We start from the raw sequence: 26,733 nt of genomic DNA on the forward strand, positions 1-26,733 counted from the left end.
CTGTGCACTGCATTCACACAGCATACTTAACCTGGTTACTGAAAATAACCCCTTTTCTGGAACTGTTCAATACACTTAAGTAAGCAAATGGTCTGGATTTGCACAACCACCTTAGCCAAAAAACCCCCCACCAAACCTTTTTCCTCATGGGAATGAAAGTGCCGGATCTTTGATGGATTTGAACATGTTGCACACACACATCTGTTGCAACTTTGCCAGCTTGGTCAGATCAAATCACCCAGCCAGAGCCTGTTGAGTCACAAGACTGAGATTCATCTTTTTCATTCTGCAGTAGAGGAATGATCTTTATTCATTTCCTTTCTCAAAATTGTTGCCATTGCTCAAGGAGAACCAAGTCAACCATAGGTGCCCTCCACAAAGATCAAAATCTTGGTTTGAAGGTAACATTCATTCCTGTTATGCCACTAAATCCTCTATATTCTGGAATATGGAAAGGGGAGGTGCTGTCTAGACTACTGTCCTTCGATGGATTCTGGAGGTTCCTGGTCTGGCAGATAAGGTGACTAAGAGGTGGCTGTCCTTCCCATCTGAATGGACAGGCGATGTCTGAATTCACAGACTTACCTTAAACATTCAGTCACTCCATTGATTCAGCATTGCTTCTTTACAGCCAATGTAAGTGTTCCTTTTGCTTTACATGCTCCATTTGTGGTCTTCACCTTGACCCAAATCATTTCACTCCAGCTGTTTTCTTTTCCTCCTGCAGCCTTTTTTCTCAAGAAAATTTCCTTCTCAGTGTTCCAACTCCATTGACTTCCTGATCATCTCCTTTCCAATGTTCCAAATCCACCCTCCTTTTCTCCCAGGGTTGTGCCTCTCATCACTCCATCTCTTCCCCATTTCTTCCTCCCCTTCACCTCCTCTCTCCCTCCTCCCAAGTTCTTAAAGTCCTTCTAAAGGCACCATAATTTAGCTAAGCATCTCCCTCAACTACACATTGCTGATCAGCTATGTGATGGCCAAATTCTAGCTTGATTCATAAGTTCCACTTGCTTGGGCTTTTCAGCAGAAGAATATTGTCTTTATCAGGATGATATGAACCATAACTTAGGTGGACATCAGAGTTTATATGCCACCTTCTAACCAAGTTCTTGGGGTGAATGTACAACAAGAATAATCCTGATGGGGGTCATATATATGGAACTTGCTTGCTTAGCAAGGTGATTTGTTCAGTTATACAACTAGACAAAGTAGGCAATCTGCTTGCTTGTAGGTTAAACAATGCCATCCATCTCAGGCATGCGGTCAGCAGCAAGAGGTTGTGGAAGTTCTTTAGAAAATATCTAGAGGATAGTAGGTTGCCTATGGATTTTAACGTGGAGCAAGAAAAACATTGATCAAAAGGAACCCAATTTATGTCCATCACATGCTGGATTATGTAGATCAGACATGAAGGCAATGGAGGGAGAAACTTGGGCTAGATTTTAGGGCTCCTCCCTTAATTTCCTGCTGAGGAAACCCATTTTTTGAAAAAGAAAAGTGCACTGCAATGGGGGCATGGGGTGATCAATTTAACATTGGTTAATTTAATCAAAATCTGTCTTTGACAATTCCAGTCATGGCTGAGTCTTTCCAGGGATGGTCTCCAAAGAGAAAAGCAATTCATAAAGCAAACAAATCAGTATTCAGAAGTTATATGGCTTTCAGGAAGATATCTAGAACAAGAAGGTATTATTAAAACATAAGCTGCACCAAAGCTCAGAGGTGATATATGCATTCCAAGATATTATTATCTCATCCCATGACTTCTTAGCTAGCTGTTCACCTTGCTGGACCCCTTAATTAAAATTCTAAAGAGCAAAGAGCTTGCTAGTGGTTTTTTCTCACCCACAATCCACTGGCTTCCCTGATGGGCAAAAGGTGAATAGAGCCGGAATGAATTTTGACTAGGTGCACTCATACGGACAGATGAGTTCTCACCTCTGACATCCACAGATGGAAAGCATCCATGAAAGAAATCTACATGCAGATTTTCCGAGAGGAAAAGGGATCCTGAAAATGAAGAGGAACAGGGCTTTGAAAATGATTCAACGCAGCACAGCTTCCCCAAAAGATGGACAAGCAGGGACCTGCAGATTGCTCTTCTCCTCCCAGAGATGTCTGGTTTTGTCTCCTCTTCAAAGTACAGAAGCCCGGTCTGTCTCAATTTAACGATCCACTTCATGAACAGCAGCTTCGGTTGGAAGTACCTGGTGCTCAGCTTGTGCATTTGTGCGTTGTGCATTTGGACCTAGAAGCACTTTCCCACGCGCATAAGGCTTCTATAGGAAAACCTCTTGCTTTGGGAAGTCCCAGGACCTTTGAACATTCTTTGCTGAACTGTCAAAGTGAACTTTTGTAGAAGAAGGACCTACTCAGATTCTAATGTTACTGAGGAGCTTCGGAAATTCAGTGCTCAGTGTTCTTAGACTCAATCCACTGAAAATGGGAGCCACAGGCAAGTCTACTTCCCACGTCCCCCAACTCTATTCTCGAGCCAATTGGGAAGAAATTATTGATGCGCACGATTCTTTTCAGCCTTACAAAGGGATGAATTTGTCAGATAAAATAGCAGCACATCCTTTCAGTGATACGGAGCTATTCCCACACAGTAGTTACTAAGGAGTGACATTACCCACAATTTACCACCAAATGCTAGCAACAGGCCCTAACTAAGATTCAAGCCCCATGCAGTGGGATAAAATAAGCCAAAAATTAGTGGATTTCGTACAACTTAGGGTGTGAATCGAGCCCCTGGCATGGGTATCTCATTGTTGTTCATTGTTAACCAACGTAGGACCGCCAATTTGCTTTCTTTCTGCTGGTTTTAAAAGCATGCTTGGACATGACACATGTGCACAAGCACAAGTTAATTCAGGTCAGAAAAGTATGTGGGTATACAGAAAGAGGTGGATTTATTGCAAGAGATGTGTTGTAGCATCTAGCAAATAAGACTGAATATCAGGCACCATAATGCTAGAAAGAGAATCATTAAAAAAAAAAAACTGATTTAACACCAGGTCAAACGTCCGTCTCTGAAAAATCAATTCTTCCTTCTTGGTACACAAGCTTAGAAATAGCTTTGATAGGATCTGATTGTAGGAACCAAAGCTGTCAGCCTCCAAACCAGTTCTACTAAAGGTTGGTGCCACACCCAACTTGCATCAAAGGCACTTTTACCTGGGCTCCAGCTGAACCCAACCACTTGCGGAGGCTACGCAATTCGGATCCAGAACTATCTCCTGCAGGAGCTCTGAAACCATCCATGGCCAGACTTAAATTTTGAGTAGCCCCACCATGCTCCCCCAAAGAGGGTGGTGCTAGGACAAAGATGAATGTGGTAAATTAAAATTTAATGCAAGTGAATGAAATGCAGCTAATAGGATGACTCCCCGGGCATTTAATAATGCCCCCTTCTAATACATATTAAAATTACAGTTGGGCGGAAACTTTTGGAAAGTCCTTAGAAGTTGCACCTTAAACCTGGGGTTGCAGGTACCATTAGAACTTCACAGGCGGTAGACCCCCAAGTCAAAGCACCCCCAGCCTCTGAGAATCCCTTCCGCAGGTTGGTGTGAAGGTATGGCTGAAACACAGCATCTGTCTTCTCATTCCGATTTCAGTAGTAAAGCAATCACGGGGCTCGTGTGATAAACCGAGGTCCACGTCAACTCTCTGGAAACGTATTATGTATCAGATTTTTTTTTTCGCGGGGGAGGGCAGTGTAATTTATTTACAGATTATTCACTGTTGCCTTTGGGGTGGTTTTGAATAGTTAATCAGACATGCTGAAGTTGTGTGGCTTCCCAGTTCCCCAGGATAGGAAGCACAGCAGAAAAGGCACATGGTTCTGTTCACCATAAGAGTTGTGCATCAACTTAAAGCTACAAAATCTACCTGGAACAGGACCGTCTTCAGCGAGGCACGAGATCAATCCGTCCTACCAAATCATCCCAAATATGGCTACCCTCCCTCTTTCCCCCATGAGACCCAAAGTAGAGTTTGATTCTATCATCCATTCTCTCTCTGTCTCTCTTTTTTAACCATCTGAAAGAATCCCCCAAAGTGAGAAAGCTTGGAAAAGTCAGTCTTGATCATCCAACGATACAAGGATAGGTTGGACTCAGCTTCTGACTGAAATGGGGGCAGGTTAAGGCTCCCAAGACTGAGCCTCCTCTAGGCAAAATTTTCCCAGAATCAACCCAACCAGTATATCAAGGAGCAGGTCCTAGATTAGCGTCCTCCCTGACATGTTAGCTTTCTATACGTAGACAGGGCCAGTCCACATTGTTCCTTTCAAAAAAATAACAACAACGCCCCAAATATGCAACTGGTCTTCTCCTTTTCGCCATCTTTTCTTCATTTTAGTCCTATTTAATCTACAACCTTCGGAGAGATTGACGCATATGGGATTTTGAGAAGAGATGTCCTTGTTCTTTTAGGCTTGGAAATCAATGTCTTCCGTGTTTTATCCAGTTTCTGATCATCCATTTTTGACCCGAGCATCTCTGTACTACTAATCTGAGTCCAAAATTGGCATCCTTAGACATTTCTACTTCCAGACACCGGCCAGTATCTCGGTTGATGATGGGCCCATTCTGTAGGGAAGGAAAGTGAAGGACCGTGAACTCTCATACTTTCCAAAACTAATCCAATAAATGCAAAGAAAGGTAAAGTAATACAAATCACAACAAAGATATTGCAGGATAAAGGCTTTTATGTAAACCCAACTATTAATTTGGTGGTGTAGATTTCAAAAGGCTGTTAATAAAAAAAAGCAGAGAAGTTCATCATTAACAGGTCAAATCCCAGCACTGTTAAGCAACTATGAGAGTCCCAGCTGCTCAGGTCTATCTCAGACCTTTTTCCTGGCCTGGATTCTGTGACCCACACCCTTTTATTTATTGACCATATCCTTCATCTGATCTCAAACTGAGTGAAGAACTGTGCAAAATTTAAAAAGTGGCTACATCTGGCAATCCTGTGCTGGTTCAAGAACTCTTTCTGCAGAGGGAGCTTAAGAACCAGTGGTGCCATCAAGGTAGGACATCGGGGTAGGGACCTCCTAGAAGCAGAATGAACAGAAAAGCCCTAATCATAGCAAGATTGGCTTCCCCTTTTTGGAAACAAGGGAAGTGATCCACGTTACCATTGAAAGAGCCTTTTCTTATAAAATTATGAGGTCAAGACCCTAAATGCATCATTCTTAGCAACCAAGTGCAGAGATTATTATCAAAGCATATTTTGCCCCAGGTCTCTGCACTCTCAGATCTGCAGCCAGAACTGAATAGGACTTAAATTGCTGGTGGATGGAGGGGGAAGAACCCCCTCCCATCTTAGATGAAAACAGAAAAAAAGCAAAATATGGAAATGACATGCTGTAAGACTTAGAAGGGAAAGAAAAATCGGTTAGCTGGAATAACTCTGCTGACTATTAAATGGAGAAAGAGAGAGCCAGAATACGGGTTTTAAAAAAGGAGAGTGTGAAAACCTGACCAAGAGGTTGCTTGCTAGTATGGAGAAGAAGAATTTAAATGTTTGGCTCTGGGTGTTCAGTGGGGGGAACAAGAAGAGAAGGCCACCCGAGAGGAGAGTGTTGCATGAGAAAAAGGGAAGGTGAGTGAAGAGCTAAATGCAGGTAGTCCCCGGGTTAAGAAGGCCTGGTTTACAGACAACCTATAGTTAAGAACAGAGCCTGTTGTAGCAAAATTCAAGTTAAATATACAATGATTCAAGTTAAATGCACAAGGGTTCGAGTTCATTACCCAATACTATATAATAATACTGTTCCAGCCTACATACAAATTCGACTTAAGGACAGACTTTGGGAATGGAACTTGTTCTTAAATTGGGGACTACCAGTATGCTGTTTTCTCCTTCAAAAAAAAACCCCTTCTATTAGTGTCTGGCAATGCTTGGAGGTAGCAGGAAGAGAAGTGGGGGAGGCAAAAAAAAAAAAAAAAGTAATCAAAATAACTGATTGCTGTATTTCCCTTAAATGGAAAGTCAGTTTTTTTGAGACTCTTCACAATAATGGGAACGAGCTGGGAATATTTCCACATGCAAGTATCTTCAGTTGTGATGGAATGGACTTATGAAGGCCAGGCTCAGGGAGATAAGCGTGTTCTTAGTTCACCGCAGGAGTGTGGGAAGTTCAAGAGGATGAGGCTGGCACCTCCCTAAGGAATTCACGGTGTTGTGGCTGGCTGGCTGGCTGGCTTGGGAGCTGGGGTTGAGTCTGGGGAGATTGATGTCAGGTTTAGCCCAAAGAACTCCAAGAGACAATGCAAATTCAGTTCTGCTGTGTTTATTAGCTGCAACCTCTAGACAGAAAATCTTCATAAGTCCATTCCATCACACAGTTCATGTACCATAGCCTTTCGCAACTTGATACCCTCCACACTTGCTGGAGTTATAAGTCCAACCATTTTCAGCCTCCATGTAGCTCCCAGAATTCCATGGAACTTCAGAATCCTCAGCATCCACGCAGCCCCCAGAATTCCATGAAACTCCCAGGATTCCCAACCCCCATAGTGGTTGAGATTTGTAGGAATAGCAGTCCCAATACATTTGGAAAACAGGAAGTTGTCAAGGGCTCTTGGAAAGTGTGATATCTGAACTGAATAAAATTTCTCCTCCAGTTCCTCACTTGTACCTGGATATTCCAACATGCCTGCAATACCTGTGTGAAATCCCAGAGTCGCTGGGCTGGTCTCAGCGTGTCTTCGCATTTCTTCAGCGCGGGGGTCCTTCCTTTCCCATCATCTATGAGACACTTTGAGTCAGGTAGGAACGCGGTGGATCCCAGCGGGCCCAGCTGCAACAATCCTTCGGTGCTGTAACGGACAAGCTGAGACCAAAACCAAATCAAAGGTAACACCGGCGTTAAGTCAACCACAACCACAATACGTAAGAGAGTTGTTGAAAATGAAACTCTCATCTCGCCATTCAAATCCCTACTTCTTTAAAACTGTTCCTCCTACGGAAACTCGTATGGTCTGACTGTATCACCCACCTCTTTGCGGCCAAGGAACGCAAGCTGGTTTTGCATTGAATCTACCTCTAGTTTGGCTAGGAATTCCTCGAGACTTTGTGGGGCCTCTCTAAACTCCTAGCTCCAAATCTAGCAAGAGAATCAGTCCCCCTTCTCAAAGGTAGAGATTTCCATCCAGCTTGATCTTTGACCTAAGAAGAGCATCCAAGGGTGCGTTTTTACCTGGGAGGACATGCCGTGGCAGGGATAGAGGATCGCTTTATTGTCATCTTCTGCTCCCTGGTCCAGGCAGTAGCCACTAGCTTTGCTGTTGCGTACCTGAAATCAAAACCGGGGTAGGTAAGAGATGAAGGAGAAAGGTGGATATGTCTAAAACACCTTGTGACAATCTATTTCCAGAAGTATATGATCCATCCTCTTGAATGCTGTGATGGGCCTGATTTGGGGGCCAGAAATGGTGTGATTTGGAGCTTTGTCAGACCCACAGGAAACAATGTCCCCCTAGCTAAGGCTTGGCCTGACTTCATGAAGCACATTGTATGAACCCAGCTAAACAGTAACATATACCCTAACGTAAGCTTATCCAAGAATATCGCACCAAAATTTCACGGGAGAAAGCAGAAACTGAAGGAGCCCCACATGTAGGACACTGTCTAAAACATCCTTTCTCCCCAACCGCTACGTTATTTATCTCTTCATTTACTCCCTTTTTAAAGACTTTGTTTGTTTCTCTTTGGGCTGCCTTCATGTTGAGCTCCAAATCTTAATGCTTAGTACTGGGGGAACTCCCTATTCCAAACCAATACAGCCCCAGATTTAAAGGTATTAGTCCCCCCCAGAACTGGAGCATCATTTTCATAACTGGCAAAAACAAGGGTATGAAAAATGAACATCAAAATTAATGGGTGAATGGTTTCAGAGCCACCAGGTGATCCTATTGTAAACTGGCAATATAAATTCCATGAGGTCCATTTCTGAGGCTCTTTAAGAGAAGAAAAGGTTTGTCTTCTGCTCATTCTCACGTGCCATAAATCTTTTAATCAGCTCACAGCCTGGCAGCCAGCTTCTTCCTCAGCCAAGGTGACTACAGATTATCCTTTGAAGCAGCTGTTGTTCATTTTCCCACCCCGAAACAGGAACCATAACTTGGAGCAGGCTTTTCTTTGCAAGATGAGCTATGAAAGACGACGAGGCGGTACTGTGCATCGGAAATAGCATAGTTTGATTACCCCTCAGAGTAACGCTGATGAAAAATCTGAATTCCTTCTATTGGGTGCAATTTATCACTCTTGGAAGTTTGAGAAAAATACATAAGCCATTCCAAGTAGCCATCATGGCTTGGAGGCCCTTGTTGGCCTACCCTTTGGAAGCTGATACAGTCTCTCTTTCAAGCTGGTCTGAAGTTATGGACCACAGATGGGGACTCAACCCATGTCTCCAACATCTGAAACCATGACATCCCTCTGTCTCTTAACTAACCTGAGTCTGGCTTCCTTCCACTGTGATAAAACAATAAATAAATCCAAACCAAATTGTGGCTGATAAATATGATGGTTTCTTATCCCATTTCCCAGTTGAGTGTCCTTTAAACAAGTCTGGATCTCGTAAATCTTCACAGACTGCAATAAAATGGAAGATGACTTTATCTTTAATAAACCAATACGATCCATTATCAAACCTGGCTTAATGGGGGAGCGTCTCAGGAGTTACGTGAATCCTCTTCTCTGAAAGGCAATATAAAATATCGTTGGAGAGCACATCACAAATTCCAAGGCTAGAAAGCACTGAGTCCTGCCTGTTCTCAAAGTGTGCTGCCAAAATTTAAGTGGGAACAGAGTTGCTTTACGACAAAGGGTGTTATTCAGGGGTAAAGATGTGATGGGTTTTTATGACTCAGCCTTTAAAAAGAAAAAAAAATGTCTCTTCGGTGGGTGGAAAATATATTTTTACTACCTTTCAGTAAGTTTTATATCCTTCACCGTATATTTAGTTGCTCCATCTTCCAGAGGCCAAAGACAACAAGGCTTATTTTTATCATGATTCCTTTGAACGGGGGAAAAAAAATAATAATAACGTGGAAGCTGTCTTCAAATCACAATTCCAGGAGACAACCAGCAAAGGCCTAGTTGTACATCACACTCGCAACCTGATTAGCAATTATGTTGTGCAGCATAAATGTTAGTGCCATGCCAAAATTGTCTGGGCAATTTCTCAGAAATGTCTTTCCCCATGGAAAGAACCTCCTCCTCCTCCTCCTCTTCTTCCTCTTCCTCCTCTTCCTCTTCCTCCTCCCCCCTTATTCTTAAGGTGTTTGAGGATTATTTCTGAATTTCTTCGGGTGCTTTTCAGCTGGAGCGTTGGAAGAGACAGATTTTTGCCTCTTTTGATGTGACTCTCCATCCCTCTGCAGCTTCCCTTGGTGTTACAAAAGTGGAAAATGATTAACACCTTGGGGGTATCCTGATCTAACATATTTGCTGCATTCCGTTCGTATACGTTTTACCAAATGGAATCCAATCCCATAGAGTTTTTCTTCCAATCCCCTTCCACAGGACCCCAAGCACAATACTCAAAGATCAAATGCAATTTATGATGTGCTACTTATGACCATGGAGAAAATGGGCATGAAACGCTCTGTACGCTGGTGTGGAGGAGGTGAGAAGAGAAACGCTAGAAATGTATATTATGACACAGAGAATTAATGGACCTGAACTGACGCGCATCATTCCACACCCATTTTTTTCATTGTGGGTGGCAGCAATGAGGGTCCCTTCCATCCTTTACACTGCCTGGTGAAAACTGACATCTTGGTAACAGCTTAGCTACAGGAAGCTGTGACTAATTGGCACAGCTTTGCCGTCTTGGCTGAAGAAGAACATTCTTCATTGGAGCTGTTGGAACCTGACATCTTTTTCACAAGCTGCAAATGGTTCTATTTCTCCTATCTGGTGATACAAAATACTTTGGTGGCACCAGCAGAACAGGGCGGTGCTGACCTATTCATTCCCTTTTGCCAGCTCAACAAGGTAGACCAGACTAAGAAACCTATGCCACATGGATCTAACTTTATAGTAAAGCTATAGTAACTGGGCATGAAACGCTCTGTACGCTGGTGTGGAGGAGGTGAGAAGAGAAACGCTAGAAATGTATATTATGACACAGAGAATTAATGGACCTGAACTGACGCGCATCATTCCACACCCATTTTTTTCTGAATCTTGTAAGTCTGAATGTGCTTCCGCCACCCTCCCTTTATCTTCAGGTGAACTAGGGAGGGAATTGCTTGAGATGCTTACTCGGATTACAGTTCTGGCCTGGACTCAGATTTCTTTTATCTGACTGTTGTCTTGGTAGCGGCTCTTCCTCTGTCTTTCCCTATGCCCTCTACACCTTTTAACTTGCAAATCAGAAATTAAATTCATGATAGATTGTTTTTCCATACCTACTCAAGTCTAGCTGTATTCAACTCCTCCTCCCAAAACTATCCTTGCTGGCTTTTATTGATAGGTATATGACCAACCATATACATCTGCTTGGGTCAGGCATGTAACCCTGAGGTGGGGTCAGAAAACACCACCCCATTCCCACCATCACCACCATCACTATGCTGGGTAAGGGCTGAATGGAAGAAATGCTAGGAGAAAAGAGATGCTTCAACTGATGCAGCTACAAGTGGTCCTTGCTTAGTGACTGTCTCATTTAGCGACCATTTGCAGTTACAATAGTGATGAAAAAGTAACTTTGTGGCCAATCCTTGCATTTATTACCTTCACAGGTCTGTAAAGCAAAGGAAAGCTGAAGCAAGGTCGTAAGCACGGTCGCAGTTTCACTTAGTGACCACTTTGCTTAATGACTGAGTTGTTGGTCCCAATTGTGGTCGCTAAGGGAGGACTAGTGTATATCCCTCTTTCCAACCTGGCACCCTTCAGCTATGGAGAGTCTCAGACTAGAAAAACATTGAGCAATAGGTTTGAGAGACAGGAATTCATACATTACCTCTCCATATGTGATGGTATTATTGTAAACCCTCATTTCAGGATAGACATTCTCCAAGTACCACTTAAAACTCCGGCACTGAAGACGCTGCCGTAAAGCAACCCTTTCAGAAACATCTCCAAAGTCAACTCCAGGGTTCTGTGGAACAAAGACATAACAGCAAAACAAAATTCTACTAGGCTGGTTTTACAAGCAGTTTGTTATCCAGGTAACACAACTGTTGGCTTTGTCTACAGCCCCATTCTTCTACCAACCTACGCAATTCTCTCCTTCATCTCTTAGCCACGTAAGCAGCTTCTGAATCTAGTGATGTTGTTGAGAACAAGAAATAAATATTAATTAAATCTCAGTAAAACTGTGGGCGTGGGGAGCAGTATCAAAAACTCAGAGGTAGGGCAATGAACATTTCACCAGGTTGAATATGGTGGTGGCCAGGCTTCTCCCAGTCTATTCCTCAGACTTAGCAGGCAGAAATTCAAGGACACAGATATAATGGCAGATCTGGTGCCACACTACCTGTTGTATTTCTCCCTTTGTCAAGGTGATCTAACTGCCTGAAACCAGCCAGATTCAAGGGGCTTACAGAAATTAAGTCTTAAAAAAGAAGATACCAATCGAAACATAAATGGCAATTAAAATGGCAAAGCTGAAAATTAGAAAATGAAGACGTGGCATCATGATAGGACAGTCCCTCAAATCCTCTGGAAGAGCCATGTTTTCAACTTAAAGAGCTCCAGTAAACCTTCAGTAAAAAATGAATTGCAACCTTGAATGTGCAAAGTTGCTGCCCAGATGCACATCCTCAAGATCCAGTGTCCCCCCATATCGTACTAACACATCTATCTATGCCACAGACAGGTGGAGAAATCCCAAACTCACACTGGGCATTTTTAAGTTCAAAGCTGGGCTGGTTCATCATTTTGTCAGAGTAGAATTGAAAAAGGAAAGCAGCCGGTGCTTTTCTGTTTCTCTGTTTTTTCTCCTTCAAAAGAACAAACCTACAAATAAACCCTCCCCGTGGGAGCGAGAACAGCACTGCAGAATTCCCAGGCAAAAAACAAAAGGGAAGAAAAACTTAAAAAAGAAAAGAAAGAAAAATGGTAGAAATGGGAATTCTGAAGAATTTTATTTAGATTTATATTTCAGATCGGTCACTGCCCATCTCACTGTGGAGTGACTCTGGGAGGTTTACAGTAAACTATTACAGAAGAGTTGCCTTTGGAAACTGTAAGCTGGGGGTCTTGGCTGAAGTCAGAGTTCAGGAATGTTCCAATTGTGGAAAGACGCCTCGCCCTCCCCTTACCGTCATTGGTATGTTCCATGCCATGTACACATGGGACTTGAAGTCATCCATCCAAACTTCAGCAGCGCGCAGGGCATTGCGCTTTGCATAATAGTCGATGTCGTTGTTGTAAGGCTTCTTAGTGCGCTCAATGTGGGCCACCCGGGAGCAAGGCAGGACTTCCATGCTCCCGCCACACTGCCAGACCTGTGGGAAAATTAAGCGCATTATGAGGGAGGGATGAGAGGGGTGGAGGGAGGGAATTAAGCATCACTGCAGCATGGGCAAAGGGCGGCTCCTGTTTTGAAGTTATGGACGAGCTGTGGAATGCAGTGTCAGATGTCTTCCATGTCAAAAACAAGGCTGAGAAGTGTTCTAATTTGGTCGGGTACCGCCATCCTATAACTGACACCACGAAGCCAGTTCAGAGTGAGGGCGATCGTTTCTGTCTCTTACTCTGAACTGGCTTTGACTGATCACCTAGCTACTTGGGATGGATAATCCTGCCTTCACTGCAATGCTGACTAAGAGCAGTGACAGATACTTTGATTTACCACGCACAGTCTGGAACACTTGATGCCTGCAACATCACAGTGATATAATGTAGTAGTGCAGTGGCAGGAAGAATGAATCTAACAGCTCCATTCGTTTTATTAGAAGGAAGGCAAAAGTTACCGCCACAAGAATTCCAGCAAATATCTTACTTTCAAATGAAACTCCTATATATAGGCAATTTAGGGCAGCAAACCTCTTGTTCATTTCCTCCTGCTTTTTCATTGTAAGCTTGCCTTTTCTGTAAAGGATCTGTCTGCATCCATTCATTGTTTTTAGGGGCATGTTAAACATCTCCCAAATAAATTGTTTCGCAACATTTCATGATCTCTCATGCTCCCCCTGAAATGGGCATATTCTTGACCGGCCACCTCTCTTCTCATATTTCTCAATAAAGAGGAATTATTTCACAAATGGGAATGCCTGAACGTTACACGTTTGTTTTTTAAAAATTATTTTGTGAAATGATATTTATTTCCTGCTTGCCATCTCCTAGGATTTGCACAGTATATCACCAGCCAGTTGAATTTGCATTTGAGTAATGAAAGGTATTGTGGGGAAATAGTGTCCATTAATCTATATGCAAGGGGATGAAACTTTGGAGGGAGGGAGGGAAGGAGGGAGATGAGGAACAGGAAGGAAGGAAGGAAGGAAGGAAGGAAGGAAGTTACTTTTATTAGATGGAAAATATCCAGACCTTTTCTAAATCTAAATTCTTCTCAGATTTCATGGGGGCTGATTCAGGTTTCACGGGTGCAATTTCTACCCCTGACCTTAGCCAAAGATCTCCCCAAACAGTCAGCTCTAAAATAAAATCGAATGAAACATTCATCCTTGTATTATAGGCAATGTAAAACCCCCCTCAAAGATTAAATGGACAAAGGGTTAGACGTACTCAAAGGCAATTATCTCAAATTCAAGAAACGCTGAAAACTGAATTTCAGTATTGATATAGAGAGGTTTGATGAGGTTGTTTCTTCATTAAAAAGATAAATATGTTTCCTTTCATTTGCAAATGAAGGCATCACATAAATATCCTGCATAAAAAAAAATTCTGGTTGCTACAGCCCAGGGCTTCCTACATTTTTCTTAAAGTTACATAAGACATATTTATAACCCTCCCAAGATGGATGGTAATGCAATATGTTGAGACTAAAAAAGCACTAAACCGCGGCGTTAAGGGAAATGGTCCAACTCATCTATAAATGCAAGATAAATAGTTATTTATTGAAGCTAAATTTTCTCTGGACCAGAGAAACGGGTACCTATGCCAAAATCTGACTTTCTCAAGTTTTCTTCCTCTGCAAAAGAAGATTCTGTTTTTCTACTTCATTCTCAGAGTGCTTGAAAACCTCTTTCAGATTTCTCTTTGCAATTTTTTTTTAAACCTATCTCTAGTGTTGATGGTGCAGAAAGTCATATTCTGGCATTGTAATTCTCTGTCCTCTATTTTTCTATTTCCCTGACACCTTACTTAGGTTCTCAAGCTTCCTGTCCTGAAAAAGCCCTCTGAGATGAATTCCTTTCTGATGTGTCTCTTTGAGATGAAACTGACGTGGAGGAAATTAGGGAGGGAGGATCAATGCACAATGAAAAATTAGACCATTCATATATTCCTCTTGGCCACACAGTAACTAAATAAGGGCCCAAACACTATATTCCACCCCTGAGAATTTCTTTGAAACCTTAACCTGGAAAAAGACATTTCAAAAGTAAAATCTCAGTGGAATGAGAATAGGGAGGGAGGAAAAAAGCAAGATGTAATTTTTTCCAGGGTTCTACCTTGTTCAAAAAAAAAAAAAAAAATAGACCTAAGGAGAAAAAAGAGATGAAGAATGGCTTCAGCATGGATAATGTTTCTCTGGTCACATAAATAAATCCATTTGGTCAATTGCAGCATTATGTCCGCATTGAAACCTATGCTAGATATCTTTCATATATCTATACCGGGTTGCTGGTTGGAAGATAGATGAAGGGTAATACATTCCCTTCCTCATAAAATACCTACAGATCACCTTGGGTGCTAGTAGGGATCTACAAATCCTTTCCACCTTCTGACTTCAATTCTTGGACAACTTCAAGCATCAGCTCTGATCTCAGTCCTGGCTGTTCTCAACTAGCCCAACAGATCTCAAGTTAGAAGGGATCCTGCCAGGACAAGGAGCAATCTCAGTAATTTGTTCCCAATATAAATATTGCTCTTTGGTTAACTGTAAACAAAAGCATAAATGTGAGTTTAAATATGGGGCTGCTAATTACCCCAATCAATGGGTCTTTTGCTGGTTGGGACTGTAAATAAAATGAATTAATGAATGTATGAAGGAATGGGGCCAGCTCTAAACTTAATATCCATATGTTCCTTAAATGGTTTAAAAACCTAGCTGAACTGAACATACTTTCAGTAACAATGGGGATTTGGAGGATGGATGTGGGAAACAGTCAAGGCATTGAATACCCCCCTCCCCATTTTGTCTCAAATATTGCCCATCGATGTTGATTGCTAATGATGTATGATGCTTAAGAAGATGCTTCAACAATCTTCCTAAGCATCACACTTCTACACAGACACACACCTCTCTACAGAAATATAGCCTCCAATTCTATGCTTCATAGTTTATGCATTTCAATATTCCCCTCCACGCTATGGATTTCAGTAAGCCCCCCATTACTGGGGTCCATTTCAGAAACCATAAAGCGGGACTATGTAACTGTTGGGTCTGAGGGCCACACTTGGCTAGAACATACAGTGCTGAAACCAAGCTCTAACTCTTGAAAGTTTGTGCAAGAGCCTCTTAATCCAGTTGGTGGGTGACACACACACACACACAAAGACCCTGGGCAGGGTTAGAATCAAAGATGGGTGGGATTTGTGAGAGAGAGGAGAGAGCCTGGGAAAGGAAGGAAAGAGAACACAGATAGACGCTATCAAGAGATAATAGGTATTATATAACAACAAATTTTATATATATGTATAGTGTGTGTTGTGTTTGTGTGTGAATTATATAATAAAAACTTCTGATTTTCTGATGAGCTTTTTTTAATCTTTACAAGCATTCACCACTTGACTTTGCTATTAGCAAGAGTGATGGAGAAACTATGAAGATTCACAGAACATTCATAAAGGCTCTGAAAGGGTAACAATTGATGGCTGGAATCTATCAAGGACCTCCTGAAATGTTTCACTGCTGATCCTATTTGTACTAGGATTCCGTCTTCTAAGCCCCAGGAAGAGCAGGAAAAGATATATGATTCTAGAGCTGACACTAATGGATATGGCACTTAGTGCTTTTGCTGAATCTTTGTAAACTTTTTAGCTTTTCCAAAGGAAGTTTACAGAGAGAAAGAGAACCTGCAGTTAAGGGGGGGAAAAATCAGAAGTCATGACTTTGAGAGAAGGAGACAGTCTTTTGTTAACCTTATAGAAGAAAATCCCTTAATCATGACAAAACTGAAATATTTCCTAGAGAATCTTGCACTCAGCAGTCTTTATCTCTGTGCAGAACCAGGTTTTATGAGCAGAGAGATAAATCAGGCAAATTAATAGTCTGGCACAACGTGAGGGAGTAGAAGATAAGATTTCAAAAAGGTACTTTAAAAATGACCCACATACTTTAATCCAATCTCAAAAAGAAAAAAAAAGAAAAATCCATTTTGCACAATTCTCACAAAGAACACCATTCCTGTGACCGGTGTGTTTAGAGAATAACCTGAAACGGATCTTTTTTTTATGAGCTAAGGTTCTTTTCTGTAAAGACAACTAAATCTCCTGTCTTTCTGAAACAATCAATTATATTTGAAGGAGGAAAGGAAGTAAGGCATGTTACTTAAAACCTAGATACTACCCAAAAATACAGAAAGATACCAAGATACATTCCAACTCAAATGAACCATGCTTGTCTTACACCGCCGAGCAATGTAACTTAGGACTGGACTCATAAATGCTTTCTTACAGTAGACAGCCCAATTACTCAACATATTCTTCTTCATGAAAACACATATTTAATATGGAAGCTAGAGGAGTACGCTTGTATTTCTCTCTCTTTTTAATTTATCCCACACTTTTAATAAGCTACTTCTAACAGAGTGGTTTCTTATACTTGTAGTGCTTCTTTGTCAATCAACCCAAAAATATTTATGTAGGTCTTCTGCGAGTCCTCTTCCTTCCATAGATGCAACCTTGTCATATGAGCTAAAATTCCATCTGTACTCCAAGTCAAACAGCTGACCTGATTTCACTTCAGATTTGGCACCTCCTCTTTCCTTTACATCTTGTAAAACCTTAAGTTTAATCCTCGCTCCTTCGTTTCACCAGATGAAACTGCTTATCAGTTTTCACCTCTCGTTCAGCCTCTTTTCCTCAATTCTTGTTGGGATCGTTTGGAATAGCAAGCTAACCCTTGGCAGAATGTTCATTTCTATTGTTGCTGTTCAGGACCAGCTGCTTAAGACAGGACAACTTACAGTGCCAGCGCATAACTTTGGTTCAGACCTACTCGCCAGGATGAATACAGGTGGACCCACCTGCAGAAGAGTTTGTGGACATCTCCTACAAGCCATTAGAAGATCATTTTTCCTGATTCCTCCTCTAATTTCCTCTCCTCTTTCTTCCTCTATTATATTTCACCCATCCCTGAAGCTCACAACTTCTTGGTAGTCCACTGGGATGAATTTTAGAACATTCCTTATTTCATTTCTTTCATAATTTTTATTTATACCTCTCTAGGGAGCTTCCAAAGTAGGCTAGACCTGCTTCCTACTTTTTGGATGGCCCTAATTCTCTTCCACACTGATCGCCATTCAATTACTGGAGTTGATGAGCAGAAAGGGATTTGGCACAGGGTGGCCATTCTCAGTGGCAACTTTTGTACCATTCCTGCCCTAGCCAAGTTGTATTTTGCTGGCCTCAAAGTCAACCCATCCCTGTGAAGGAGCCTCAAAGACTTTTTACATGAAATGGCAACCCAGTGGCTCAAACTTCACAGATCTCTGCTGTATTCTTTTTATTTGTCCTTCCTGCTTCAAGAAAGGACAAGAAGAAGAAGAAAAAAGAAAATCACCTTCTGCCTTATGCCATATATCTCAACCAGGGATTAAGAAGCCCATATCTAACTCAAAACGAGAAAATCTACTTCTGAACGTTGGATGAGTGCAAAGTGTTTCTTGCTGTTCAATGCTCAGCATTCTTTTAGCTACACATTTGCCCCCCTCCCCCCAAAAGTACAGTCTGAAGAAAAGGAAATAAAAGCCAAGTGTCTTTTAGAAGTAGATCAGTTTATGTGCTCAAAAGGAATGAATATCTTGAAGCTGTTAAAAAAAACTGTATTCCTCTGTGAAGACCATAATTTTCTCTTCCCGTTGCAAATAGAGTTTTGGCAACGTAAATTGCATAGGCAGAATGAAGAATCTCTCTGATGGATCCATTCACAGAAAGACAACATAGAAGTCAGGTTCCAATATTATCAGAGGAAATTTTAAAGGCTCCAATTTCAGCCTGGACAGGATTACAGAAATTTCATGGAACACCAGAGGAGTTTCAATACTGACTTACTATTATTTTATTTTATTTAAAATGTTCCTATCCTGCCATTTCAATCAAAGTCTTCAAGACGCTTAGACCACACAGTGAAAATAAATAAATAAAGGAAGTGTTGATAAAAAGAACTAATGGATAAAAAGGAGCATAAGGAATTTACACCAGAATGTATCAGGCTCTGGAAATGTTGCTTGCGAGCGGGGCAACTACTAGGAAAAAGGCATGCATAAAAACGTACTTGAAGTGTTGCACACACATACACAAAAACAGTATTTGACATTTTTTGTGGTCTTTGTGGGTGGACACAGAATGTTCAAAGATGAAGATCTGATGAAGATGTGTGGCCAGACAGAAATAGTGGTCAGTCAATGGAAAAATACAGCCCCCCAACAGTGGTTGGAATCACTAATTCCTAGCATGATTTCACTGGCTATCCATCTTCAGCTCCAGGGTTAGAGGAGGTCCTTCAGGCTGTAGAAAAAGGGCTCATAGGTCCATGAAACCCTGGGCCAAGAGAACACCCATATCTTAAAGGCACTGTCAGTTTTGCCTTTCGGTTCTCCTTTCACAACCTTCTTTGTGCATCCTTGGTGCAAAACCATGTTGTTTCCAAACTGGTCTTCAAGAGGAAGACACAAAAGAGAGTTTGTGCAAGCAGAGATTGCACATAGGCTTGTATATTTCTGTACAAATCTGTGGGTATGTAACATTTGTGGGCCTGTGTTGCAAAACTCTCAGTTATATACCATATGCATGCGCGCGCACACAGAACATGTGAGGCAAATTTTTCAGGTGTGTAAACTACCCAAATGTAGTTGTTGACGATGAGACCCAAAAGGGGCCTTCTTTATCTCAAGATGTTCTTTTGCAATGCAAATTCTACCAGGCTGATCTATTTATGCTAATGACCTTAAGCAAAATGACTTCCTAATAACACTGAAATGCTACACAACCAGCATCAATGGCTAATATTTGAGACAATTGGGGGGGGGGGGGGTGTTCAATGCCTTGACTGTTTCCATCCTCCATCCTCCAAACCCCCATTGCTACTGAAAGTATTTTCAGTTCAGCTTCGGTTCAGTTCAGTTTCTAAATTATTTAAGGAACATGTGGATATTAAGCTTAGAGCTGGCCCCATTCGTTCATACATTCATTAATGCACTTTATTTACAGTCCCAGACTAATAAAGACCTATTGAATGAAGCAGGAAGGAGATGCATAGGAATGTGCGGTCTTTTGACTATCTAGCATTTAAAAAATGTAACATTTCTCTGGAGTAGATGACTTCTGATTACTCCTATGGGGCTATCTATCTATGTAGACTTTGGGGGCAAAAATATGGAAGCAGTTTGCCATTGACATCTTGAGAGATGTTTTTTCAACTTCTAGGGCTAGCTTGCAACCCTGGAATGCCCTGATGACCTCGGATGACCTACTACCCAGATCCAACTCCTGTGTGTGCCTTCAAGTCAGTTTTGACTCCTGGCGACTGCCTGGCAAGCCCCTGCAGTTTTCTTGGCAAGATTTCAGAAGTGGTTTGCCATTGCCTGCTTCCTAGGGCTGAGAGAGAGGGACTGGCCCAAGGTCACCTAGTTGGCTTTGTGCTTAAGGCGGGACTAGAACTCACCATCTCCTGGTTTCTAGCCTGATGCTTTGACCACTACACCAAACTCTATTTAGCTTTTCAAAACCAGCCAGCTTTCAATAATTGCTGACACCGAGCTGGGCACTCCAGAATTAAATCCTAAGATAAATTGAGCCACGAGAGGTAAGTGGAACTCCCAAGAACAAAAGAGAATGCTGTGTCTTACGTTCTATTCCTAACCTGTGATAGCTCCAATTCCAGATAAACATAGCAATTTCAGTCATTCGCCTCTGAACCCCAATGCGTTTTAGCTACGACTTAGCTACCACAATGGACACCATTGCTAAAGAGACTGTAGCCTGTTACGTCCGTTCTAATACAACACATAAAGATCAATTGTGGTCTGATAAAAGCAAAGGAGGACCAGAAGATAGTGGAAGGAGGAGAGCAGTATTGTCCAACAGCATATTTGATCTGTCACAGAATTACAACGGATGCTAAACATTTCTTCACCCTATTAGGCTCTCAATTTTCAGGGCCCAGGAGAGTTTGAGGCTGAAGAGGATTCAGTTATAGGGTTAGTTGACAATTTTATCTCGGGGGGGGGGGGGACAAAACAAAAGCAAGGTAACTCTTCTTTCCCCCTCAAGTCTTTAAACTTTACGACTACACTTTATTTGCTACTCTGCCAATCATATCCGGCCTCTATTTAATAGGCTATTAAAGGCAAGCACCCTGAAATAAGATGCGTATCGTAACGACAGCAAAGCTAATCTCTTTGCAGCACTTTCACAGGCTTGGCCTGTGGTCTTTGTATGGAAAGAGGGGATACAGCTGATGGGTGCATTTTGGAGGAGCTTTTCTGGCCCCTAGCTTTCCTAAATGGTCACGAGGAGAGCGTAGAATAATCTCAGGTCTCTTTCCCCCGCTTGAGAGATGTCATTCCAAAGGTCTGAAAGGTTCTTTGGCTTAAAGAAGATGGTCACTGAAGGTCCTGGGGTGGATCCATAGAGGAACCTTTAGAGGTAGAACAATTTTTGCTGCCATGGGTTCCTTCCTAGAGGGAAAGTAGGACCCTGATGGGGACTATTGCTTTGGCAGGACACAAGCTATCCACAACTACCAAGACGTCTTCTGTATAATAGATTTCTTCCAAACCTTCTAGCATCGCTGTTCCACCATAATTGAGATCTGGGGCAATCTAAGCAACCTTCCCCAACTTGGTGCCTCCAGATGCTTTGGAACACAATTCCTACCATACCAAGCCCCTATGCCTAATAGTCAAGGATGACCCAAGTTTTAATTTCAAACATTCAGAGGAACCAGCCTAGGGGAAGCCAAATTACAGCATCAAACCTGGTCCAGAGGGATCTAGGTTCAGTTCTCAGCCTGCTCTTGAGACTGTTAGGTAGTCAATCACGCAAACATTCACTGCAGCCCCAAACTTTTTTACAAGGATTCTGTGAGGATAAAAAGAGCTGGAATGGGGAAACCGAAATTCACGGGCAACATATGGCTATCCAAAAGCTTTTTCATGTTTTCAGAACCTTCCAAGTTTGCAATGCTGAATTTCAGCAATAAGTGGCTGAATCATAGAACTATAATTGTCATGTTAAGTCCAAGAAGTAAAACTGTGTTAAGCCTCCAGTGGGCTTAGGACATCTATTTTCGTTATCCTCCTACTCCTCCAATGAAACAAGCCAACAAAAAAAGGATCCAAAATTATTGTTCCACCTCTTCTGGTGGCATCAGTGGATTGATTGATGTGGACCAGCTCCAGTCTGATCTGACTCATCACAGTTCTGATTCAATTCGATTAACTGAATCAATTTGAAAAACCACCCTAATGCCCTTCTGAATGAGCTCATCCATTGAAGTGCGTTTGCTTTGAGTCAAAGATTCTGTTTAACTGGCAGATTTGACCGAATCATGTTTGTACAGATTCTCCAAATTGAATCTTCGTGCAATGCTAGTCACGGTCTCCATAATGTGCCATGATGTTTGAGACCGCGAGCTGCCCTAAATATTTATTAGAAGGAGCAGCCCCTAATTGCAGAGAACATGCCTGCCCCAATCCTAAAGAAAGGGCAAGAAGAACCTGCGTTAATTCAGGCTGATATGGAAAAAGAGCTGCATTCCACCATTTAACGCAAGACAGAGATGAATTGGCTTTAAAAATGGCGAAAAACACAACTGCAGCTCTGAAAATACTCACACACACCTTTACCTAATAATCTTTCTACTAGCTTAATTGCACGGCCTTTGGGACTCGTGGAGGAAGGCTACCATATGGATTAGCATCAGCAAACTTCCAATATTAATGATGGGAGGATGCAAGGCTTTAAAAAAAACCTGCTTAGCAAGTTAGATCGAAAAAGTCCCCCCCCCCCCAAACAGGAGGGGAAAAAATATGCATATCCATAGATGGCTATTAAGAAATACACCCCTGGTTGGTAGGTTCTTGCTAAAAAGTAACATCTCAAAGAGAGTCTTGTTATTGCAGAGTGAAACCCTTCAGAGAATGTTTCCATTTAAGACTATTTGGCCTGTCAGCACATCAAGATCATTAACACTCCACCCACCAAGTTCTATTTCCTAAGGTCTGAGGAGCAGAAGGGCAGACTTTGTATTCCTGAAATATGTTTGTGGAAGCAAAATGCCATATAACTGTAAGACCCTCAGGAGAAACTCTACAGACACCATGGAGTTTTATTTTAGTCCAGCTAGGTCAGCATATATCCATAATGGCATCTATCTTATGGGTCTTGTAATGTCATGCAGACTTGCAAAGATACACAGTTCCCCTTCAAGGGTTGGATTTTTCCAGTTATATCCAGACACACCATCACTGAACGACACTGGGATGGGCATCCAGGATCATCTATCCTCATATGGAGTCTTCTAACTCATGAGGACAAAACGGGAGTCATGTTTGGCTCACCTGTATGCCTTCTGGGGCCCTTCAAAGCTTCTAGATTGGGGAGAGCCCCCCAAATGAGTTCTTTTGGCATGGGGAGGGGAGGAAGATTGAGTGCACGAAACACAATGGGTGTTTTTAAGCTCTGAAGATGCTTATGGAACCCTTGGATCTCTTAAAATATTTGAACCCTCTCTCAACATGGGCTCTGGTCCCACCAAGGTTTGGAATGTCACTCTGGAGCCAAAGTCAGCTATACAGTCCAACTATCTATACAGCTAATTAAGTCCAATATTGAATATCTGTTGCATACCATCAAAGTTTCAGTAGGGTTTCTTCCACCCCTAGCTGCCAGTCCTGAGGGTTGAATCTTGGATCTTCTGCTCAACCACAGAATCACTGCCAGCCATTCCACACACACACACACAAAAGGGATATGTCTTAGCTTCCTTCAAAAGCATGGCCATTTTAATGCCTACAAACCACACACACACACACACACACACACACACACTCAAAAGGATCACTCTGCCAATAATGGAGAATCTAAAATTACTTTTTAATGGTAATGTGAGCAAATCATCACTTCTGTGTATTCAAGCAACTTCCACTCATTTTTTTCCTAAGTTATTCAAAGCAGCAGGGTGATATTATAAAGACCAACGTGTAATTTACATTGGAGGTAGGGGAACAAAATGCAAGCTAGAATTGTACAGTAATAACAGAGGAGAAGGTGTGTGCATGTAGGAGGCAGAATAAAGGAGAGCCTGAAATCTTTCTAAAGAATTATACAACTTGATGTAACTGCTGCCAACACTAATCTCGTTGGAAAGATATTTAGCCAGAATTCAAAAGATTCAAAAGCATTCCAGAGGATCAAAGGGAATTCAGAAAACCTGGCTGTGATATTTTCTGGAGCTTCAGTAACCCAGACTGGGTTATATTTAGTTCGACTCTTTCATAGGGTTAAACTAACTCTGCCCACTCGAACTCACCTAAGTTGTGCAAACCATCAACCACCCTTCACAATATTCATGGCCAAGTCAAAGTCCTAGAGAGGCCCTGTTTTTACAGGACTTCTTTAGGCATTCTTCTGCATCATTATTTCGGGTTTCACTCATCCTCACCAACATCCAGGAGGGTAAAAGAGGGACACCTATTCCAATTATGTCCCCATGATTTTTTTTAATTTGTTCTGTTTTGTTTTTTCACCCGTCAAGGAATAAAATATAAGTGGCAGGAAGTAGAGGTGGATGTGGTAGGCTTTCCGCCTCCTTTACAGGAGGATGAAAAACCAGAAAGGAAACTTGGATGGTCAAGACATTGAGGATTCTCTGCAGCTAACACAAAAGAGAGCCACCGAAGACGTCAAGATGGCTGGCTGACTTGTGTTGTGGAAACAGGGCCAATATCCAACTCAATTAACCAATTACTTAGACAAGGTCCTACATTCTACCCTTTTAGTGACAAGCTATTATGGCTTGATGCTGATCTTACAGCTTGATCTTATGGAAATACAAGAGGGGGAGACTGCACCTGTTTTAATCTTCCCCTTATATGAGTTTGTGTGGGGCCTGCTGCCAATTTGTGCAGCTGTATTTATTGGACAATCCTTAAGCACGATGTAAACCTCTTTCCTGAATGTTCACATCATATTAACAGCAGGAGAGCAAACAGAATCATTGACTCTGAGAGCTGTAAAAAAAAATAAAAAAAATAAAATAAAAATGTAAAACTGTCCTCCTAGGCACGCTGTCTGACATTTGTTATAAACAGAGTTTGCATTGATGGATAAACACAGCAGGAAAATGACAATCATATGATCAAAGAAAAACAACGGAAATAACAATCTAGCCACTGTGTCGGTTAACCAGTTTGGACTAGACAAAACCAAGGACCCAAAACTGTGACCACATTTCTAAATGTTGAATGCTGCTCTCTCTCTCTCTCTCCAGTTAACATTTTTCCTGAATGGATATTTTTAATCGCCAGAAAACACCTGGGAAGCAATCTTATTAACCCCTTTTAATCAGCTGAATTTGGATTCAGGTTTAATTAAATCAAATAAATCCCATTTTCTTCTTCATTCTGAGATTTCTATTTAGGGGCGAGCCCATGAAATATAGCAGCGGCTGTATTCTTACTATGCTTTTAACCAAGTCAGCTGAAGACCTAGCAACCTCGTTTGGGTAACATGCTCAACTTGGTTAGTATGGGGCTTTTGTATCTCCTGTTCCTTCATCTCACTACGGAAGAACCTGGAGGGTCTGATCTGGAGCAAGTATGAAAAGTACTACAACATGGAAGTCTAACAAACTGCCAGTGTTAAAATAAATGCACCGACAAGGAGGAAGAAATTTAGTACAAGCTAGTGTTCTTTTCATATTTCTCCCCTCTGCAAATAATTTCCAAGGTTTTTCCAGGTAAAGATAGGTCTTTCCCAGCCCTATCTCAGGTGCTTGGAATATATACCTTTTGCATATATGTAGCCAGAGTACAGATTGTAATAATAATCTAAAATATCAATAGTAATAATGCAACACACACACACACACATAGAGCATTCCAACAGCCTTTGAACTGGATGGTGCCTAACCATTAGTCTTTGTATCTCTGCAGCTCAGGGCAAAAGGCAGTTAAGATGTGTGCACTTTTGAACTGGGTAAAGAGATACATGCTCCTTCCAGACTGTACCTTCTCCAGATGTTGGGTATTCAACAAGGTGAACCTTTGCAATTGGGAGGTTCTTCCTGGAAGGCAAAGAATGAAGCCCTTGATCCCATCTCTGCTGGTGACAGAAATTAGAGACCATCTCTTCTGCTCTACAATCTTCAGCATAGCAGTTATACTCAGTGTGTGTGTGAGAAAACCAAGCAAGCAAGTTCCCTTGAAGCTGGCCAGCTGGAGCTAAGCTTCAGGAAAAGACTGCTATGAGCTGAGGTTGGCTTTTTGTGACTTCAGGGACAAACCCATAGAGTTTCATTTCAGAAATGGTTTGTCATTTCTTCCTTTTCCAGATCATCTTTTCTAATTGTCTATGGAGCTACTGACCACTGCTTGAGGTCTTCCTTGATTTGAGGGGCTATCCAGTCTGAAGATGAAGAACCAGAAGATGTAAGGCTGGAAGCATGAGCCTGAGGGAGTCAGATGTCTCAGGTGGCAACAAAATGGTGAAGGAGAGGATTCTGGGAACCCTCATCTACCTGGTTGACTTTAGTTGGGATGGAAGATACTGTCCGATTACAGGTATTGAAGGTTTATCTGATTACCAATATATTTGGCTTTTATACATGGCCTTTGTTCTGAAATAGCAGAACATCTGAGATGAAAATTCTCCTTTCAACAATTCACAGAATCCCAGTGGTAGAATGAATGGGCAGACAGTTTATGCAGTCAGCATTCAGCCCTCCGGGGAAGACAGACGTGTCTCTATTGGATTTATAGCAATTATTTCTAAATCTACAGCTGATTATACATGTTTGCATGTATAAATTTGATGCAAATTGCTGTACTTTTTATTCTCATTTTCCTGTAGATAAATTCCATCTTTTTGGGAGGAAGGCAGTGACATATAATGAAATACCTACCACGGAATTAGGGTTTATTCCATTTCTCTCCGTTTTTTTTTTTTTTTAAGAGAAAGAATAAATGGCTGTTTGGAGTTTTCATATGAGCGGTGTTCCAAATTCATGCCCTTCCTAGAAACATATTAAATTAGCATGTAAATAAATATACTTCTGCCTTCAATTAAAGTATGCCAAGTATAAAAGCCTAATTAAAATATGCTAATCTAATCATTTCTGGCCGGAAACCAGTTTCTTCTTTTAAGTGACTATTTCTCAGTGTTCAGAAGATCTCGTTCCCTAATAGCATA

At 41.7% G+C, this 26,733-nt stretch overlaps 1 protein-coding gene across 3 annotated transcripts in view; it reads right to left on the reverse strand.

The window, feature by feature from the left end:
• Window positions 1-2,892: 2,892 nt before the first annotated feature.
• Window positions 2,893-26,733, reverse strand: part of GALNT9 (polypeptide N-acetylgalactosaminyltransferase 9) — a 104,251-nt gene continuing 80,410 nt past the window's right edge. For all 3 annotated transcript variants that reach the window (XM_007426103.3, XM_088135319.1, XM_088135318.1), the window contains 5 exons: window positions 12,294-12,479; window positions 10,991-11,128; window positions 7,217-7,312; window positions 6,683-6,850; window positions 2,893-4,598 (listed from right to left, as the gene is read on the reverse strand). In XM_007426103.3, coding sequence (XP_007426165.1) covers window positions 4,452-4,598; window positions 6,683-6,850; window positions 7,217-7,312; window positions 10,991-11,128; window positions 12,294-12,479 — 735 coding nt within the window. In that variant the 3' untranslated portion in view covers window positions 2,893-4,451. The remainder of the gene's footprint in view (window positions 4,599-6,682; window positions 6,851-7,216; window positions 7,313-10,990; window positions 11,129-12,293; window positions 12,480-26,733) is intronic.

Source organism: Python bivittatus, unplaced genomic scaffold (genome assembly GCF_059951505.1).
Source record: "Python bivittatus isolate LINGU-HERP-01145 unplaced genomic scaffold, Pbiv_v1 ctg000100_np1212, whole genome shotgun sequence".
Lineage (NCBI taxonomy): Eukaryota > Metazoa > Chordata > Lepidosauria > Squamata > Pythonidae > Python > Python bivittatus.